The following is a 5,134-nucleotide window of genomic DNA, read 5'->3' on the forward strand; positions in this document are numbered from 1 at the left end:
GTGGCCGAAATAAACAACAAAACACGTGTTCCTCGTCCAGATATACTTGAAACGGACGGCGGCGTCACATCCTCACACCAAAGAGCTACTTTGCTGCCAACAAAAAGCTCCTCCGTGTGCCTTCGTCAAGGTGCTGGCAACGTCGAAGCAACGACGCAGCGCACCATGGAGATCGGCAAGGTGGACCTTCGCGGGCTGGAGCCCGGCACGCCGGGTTGGGCGCGGGCCAGGGCCTCGGTGACCGCGTCCATGGCGGCGCACGGCTGCGTCGTGGTCGCGCACGACGCGCTCGGTCCGGAGCTCCGCCACGCGCTGTTCGGCCGCGCCCTGCCGGAGCTCTTCGGGCTCCCGTTCGACGCCAAGAAGCGCAGCGGCGCGTTCTCGAACGGGCCGCACAGAGGCTACGAGGGGCAGGTCCCCGCCGTGGCCTTGGAGACCGTCCCTGTCCCCGGCGCCGCCGACGAGCCCGGCCGCGTCCGTGCCCTCGCCGGCCGCCTCTGGCCAGATGGAAACCCAGATTTCTGGCAAGATAAATCAATGCAATACCATCGATTCTCTTTGACAGCATAATTAACAATGTTCATCTCACCTCCTGTTGCAGTGACACCATCGTGTCGTTCGCCAAGAACGTGCTGGATCTGGAGCAGACGGTGGAGAGGATGGTCCTGGAGGGCCTGGGCGCCCGCGGGGAGAGCATCGCCTCGCAGCTCGGCTCGCAGTCCCACGCCGTCCGGGCCACGCTCTACGGGGCGCCGCCGCCTCCCGGCGAGGAAGCCGCCGCCGGCGGCGTGTCCCTGTCCCTGCACGCACACCGCGACGAGCACATGACCACGGTGATCGCGCAGCACGAGGTGGGAGGCCTCGAGGTGCAGGACGCCGGAGACGACGGGCGCTGGCTCGCCGTCCCTCCCGAGCCGGGTACCCTCGTCTTCATGGCCGGCGACCAGTTCACTGTATAATTAGACGACCGTGTTTGCTGCCTCTCCGAGTGGTAACAATAACATCGACTGTCTCACGCCGTCCGTTGTCGTCGCCGTCGCAGGTTGTCACGAACGGGAGGGTGCCGGCGTGCGTGCACCGCGTGAGGGCGCCGGCGGGCGGCGGCCGCGGGCGCTTCTCGGTGCTGCTTGCAAGGCGGCGCAAGGATGACGGCGACCCCGTGCTGCGCGCCATGGACGAGCTCGTCGACGAGGACCACCCCCTGATGTACAAGCCCTGCAACCACGAGGAGTACAGGGCGTTCCGTTACTCGGACGAAGGGCGCAGGTTGCGGGAGAGCCATCCGCTGAAGGCCTTCTGCGGGGTGGAGAAATTAGGCGTGGGGTCCGTGGAAGGACCGCTCTCCAACCGCCACCCAGCTTAGAGGCTGTTTGGATCGTGAGTTGAGCTAGAGTTTAGTCCGCGTCACATCGAATATTTGGAGGCTAATTAGAGGACTAAATGTGAGTTAATTATAAAACTAATTACACAGATGGAGGCTAAATGGCGAGACGCATCTATTAAGTCTAATTAATCCATCATTAGCAAATGGTTACTGTAGCACCATATTGTCAAATCATGGACTAATTAGGCTTAATAGATTCGTCTCGCCGTTTAGCCTCCATCTATGCAACGAGTTTTTTAAATAGTCTATATTTAATACTCCTAATTAGTATCTAAATATTCGATATGATAGGGACTAAAGTTTAGCCCGGGATCCAAACACCCCCTTACTGTAAGCTTTCAAAAAGTTGTCTGCCACTCGTAGCTATCCAGATATCTAAATAATGCAACTCAAAGATCATCAGTAGAACTGTTGTATGAAAAAAACATCTTAACTGGATCTGCAGCTCTGGACTGTGTTTGTCTCGTGAAACATCTTTACTGAATCCTATCTAGCGATCATTGTGTTCATTTCCTCCTATCTAGCGATCATTGTGTTCATTTCCTAAACATGGCATGAGAACCAACTGAAATACTACAGAAAAAAAACTCTAAAAAAGAAGCTTACCATTCTGTTGGGGCCTTGATCTGCTTGTTTGATTTTGTTTTTATTTTTTTGCAGTAGAAACTGTTAACCATGTGTGTGTGTTTTTGGCTACTTGTCTGATGAACACATAGGCTATCGGTGTCTCCCGGAATATTGTCTTCAGAACGAGTCCACATTATTCCCTTTTACTCGCGCTCACAAATCCTCCCGAGAACACTAATTGTTAACCTTAATTGTTTAATGGAGTTTGATTGCCAGCAGGTGCGCCCATCGATTCCATCAACATTCTACAGGGCGACATCATATCCGCCCGCCACCTGGGTGGGCGGTCATCACCGAGTGCACCTGCTCCCCAGGCAGCCCATCACCTATCTAGGGGCGACAACGAATTAACACACACACAACGTTTCCAAAAAGGTTGTCCAAACTACTTTTTAGTTTAGAAGAAGATCACACAATTCGCTATTGGAGGCAAGAAACCACATGCATGCTTTAGTTATGGAATCAAAGATCGTTAACTGCGTAATTAGAAAAGCCTATTATTTGAACAGCTCGATTTGCGGGCATCCCATCCACTTGTCCTTGGAGAATATCTAGTTGTAGGTGAAATAACAAAAAAGATGAAGAAAACACACTCTGTAGATCCATGAAACACACTTCTACCAATAGGAGGTTGCCACGTGTGCATCCCATGGATTGAAGGGTCCACAAACTACCACAGCCGCCTCAATCTATCGGATAACGCACACACATGGGACCCACCAGGCAATCACCCGAAGAAAGGCGACTGCAAGGAGGGCCCACAGGGGGTCGACCAAACCCATGGTTCGGCCAAACCGCCCTTGCCTCCTCTCGTCTCCAGCTTCCACATGGCAACGGTTCACTGGGCCCTACAACGGTTATGGGATATTCGCCGAAGATCCCCTGGCAGAATCGCCTCTTGGAGCCTATAAATAGAGAGGCACCCCCTTCATTCTTACACACACACACGATAAGTTGAATCACTCTCTCCCTCTTAGTTTCCAAATTAGTGGAGTTAGGTTAGAGTAGCTCTGCTTCAGGTTCCAGGTCTTCTTGGAGTCTAGGGTATGGCTCTTGTATCTTACATTCCTAGGTTGACTTTATTCTATTCAAAGTATGCATCTTCTTTATATAGTGTTGTGCTTGGTTCTTCTATACATGAGTTAGCTTTATATCCTTGCTATGTGGATGTGCTAGGCTTATACGCTTATATGCTACACGTACACCCTTGCTATCATGGTATAGATTATGATGCTCTCATGTATGCCTTTAGACCATGCTTCAGTACATATACTCTTTGTGCGTATATACTTTGTATAGCTTAGTTGATCTATGCTACGGCATCGGTTCAATGGTCATATTTATGTTGGCTTCAGTCATAGTCACAATAGCTTGGGATGGCTAGAGTGTTGTTAACAATTCAAGCATGGTGCTTGGATTGCCTAGCTTCATTGGATATGAGTTTACCCCACGGGCCGCAGGGGTAGGCGGCAGGTGGTGACAGCCCTATTCGCCCTTCGTAATCCCCCATGTTTCGGTACGCTATTGTAACATCCCTAGTCTTGGGTAGACTCTTAAAAGCCTAATTAGAGTGTTTAAGGGTATACTTTTTGCACCTAAGTTTAAACTTGCCTCTATTTGATGTGCAAATTTACTTAAACACCTGAAAGTTACCAAAAAGGGGCTAATTTGAACCAAACTAAGTCAAACAAAGGGCTAAGTTGAAAAACACTCAAACTAGGTTTGAACTGTAGCAAACATATCAAAAAACCCAAAAGGTAAATTTGGATTTGAAGTTCAAACACTTAAATTGATGAAAATACCCTAAGAAGGCACTAATTGGGGGTAGTTAATAATTTCAAATTTTATATAACAACTCAAATTTTTGCCATTTCAAATTTTATATAACAACTCAAATTTTTTCCAATATAAAAGTTGTAGAACTGTTCAAAACAAACAACTTTTCTTATTTGGATTTTTCCTGATTTTAAGTGGAAGGGGTTCAAAAATCATATTTAAGTTCAGTGGAATTTCAAAACTTAGTTCAAAATTCCCTAAGTCCTTTAAACCGGCGTTCTTCCAATCTTTGCACGTTTTTATCTCCAATTCTGGACCAGTTTTGAAAATGAAGTCTTTTTAAGAGTTGTAGTTTGAACTTAGGCCTACAACTTCTAGATTTGAAAAATTTTGAGTTTGGTTTAAAAATCTCGCACAAAATCTCCTCAAACCCGGCTGCTTCGCACGCTACGGCATTCCCGCGCACCAACCATGTGCGCGGTCACCACGCCGGCGCATCGTGCCACGCCACGCGGCACGCAGCGTTCGTGCAAGCTCGGATGCCAATGATGGACGACGATGGGACCACACGACGCACCACGCTGCCGAATCGCCTGCTGGCGCCATCTTACCCCTATGCGCTGCATCTCCTTCGCCCAGTAGCCGCGCCACGCCCACGCGCTGCAGCAGTTCGTGCTCGCCACGTCCCCGTGTTCCACCGGCGCTCACCGCTCGGCCAACTGCCACGCTTGAGGCAACGACACAAGCCCAACTCCTGGCCAACCCATGTGCGCGACACAAGACATCTTCTAGCTTCGCAATCCTCCACAGCCAATGACCGGAGCTCACCCACGAGCGCCCGCAACCTCGCCACCAACCGTCGTGCTCGCTCTCTGCTCCGCCAGTGGCGCGCCACCCTCTTCCTCTCGCCTAACCGCTGCTCGAGCTCATCCTTGAACCATTGGCTCCCCCTTTCGCACCCCCGGGCTATAAAAGGAGCCCCCGTGCTCACCAGTGCACCACACCACCACTGCCTCCCTCTGCTAGAGCTCCAACCACCCTCTTTCTCGCACCAAAGCCCCCTGAGCCACTCAGTGCTTCACACGTGCACCACCGAAGCTCCCCGAGCCGCTTCCCTACCACCAGCGCCGCTGCTGGCGTTGGGACAGAGGAAGCTCCACCGCCGCGACAGCCCCGCCATGGACCGCCGCCGACAAGCCACCTCCGCCATCGAGCCCCTCAGCGCAAGTCCTCACGGTGAGTAGCTCGTCACGCCCAAGCCCTCCCTTTTCCCTCTAGCGCCGCCGCTCGTCGGGGATTCGCCGGAGAAGCCGCTGGCCACCTGAGGGGCCTATTTGAAAGGCTCCA

General features: G+C 51.7%; 1 protein-coding gene across 1 annotated transcript; it reads left to right on the plus strand.

Moving 5' to 3' along the window:
• Positions 1-1,848, plus strand: LOC117833822 (probable 2-oxoglutarate-dependent dioxygenase AOP1). The gene is made up of 3 exons (XM_072295576.1): positions 1-532; positions 598-953; positions 1,043-1,848. The coding sequence occupies exons 1-3, from the start codon at positions 166-168 to the stop codon at positions 1,361-1,363; spliced, it is 1,044 nt and encodes a 347-aa protein (XP_072151677.1). The 5' UTR covers positions 1-165; the 3' UTR covers positions 1,364-1,848.
• The last annotated feature ends 3,286 nt before the right edge of the window (positions 1,849-5,134 follow it).

The sequence above is a fragment of the Setaria viridis genome, chromosome 8 (assembly GCF_005286985.2).
Source record: "Setaria viridis chromosome 8, Setaria_viridis_v4.0, whole genome shotgun sequence".
NCBI lineage: Eukaryota > Viridiplantae > Streptophyta > Magnoliopsida > Poales > Poaceae > Setaria > Setaria viridis.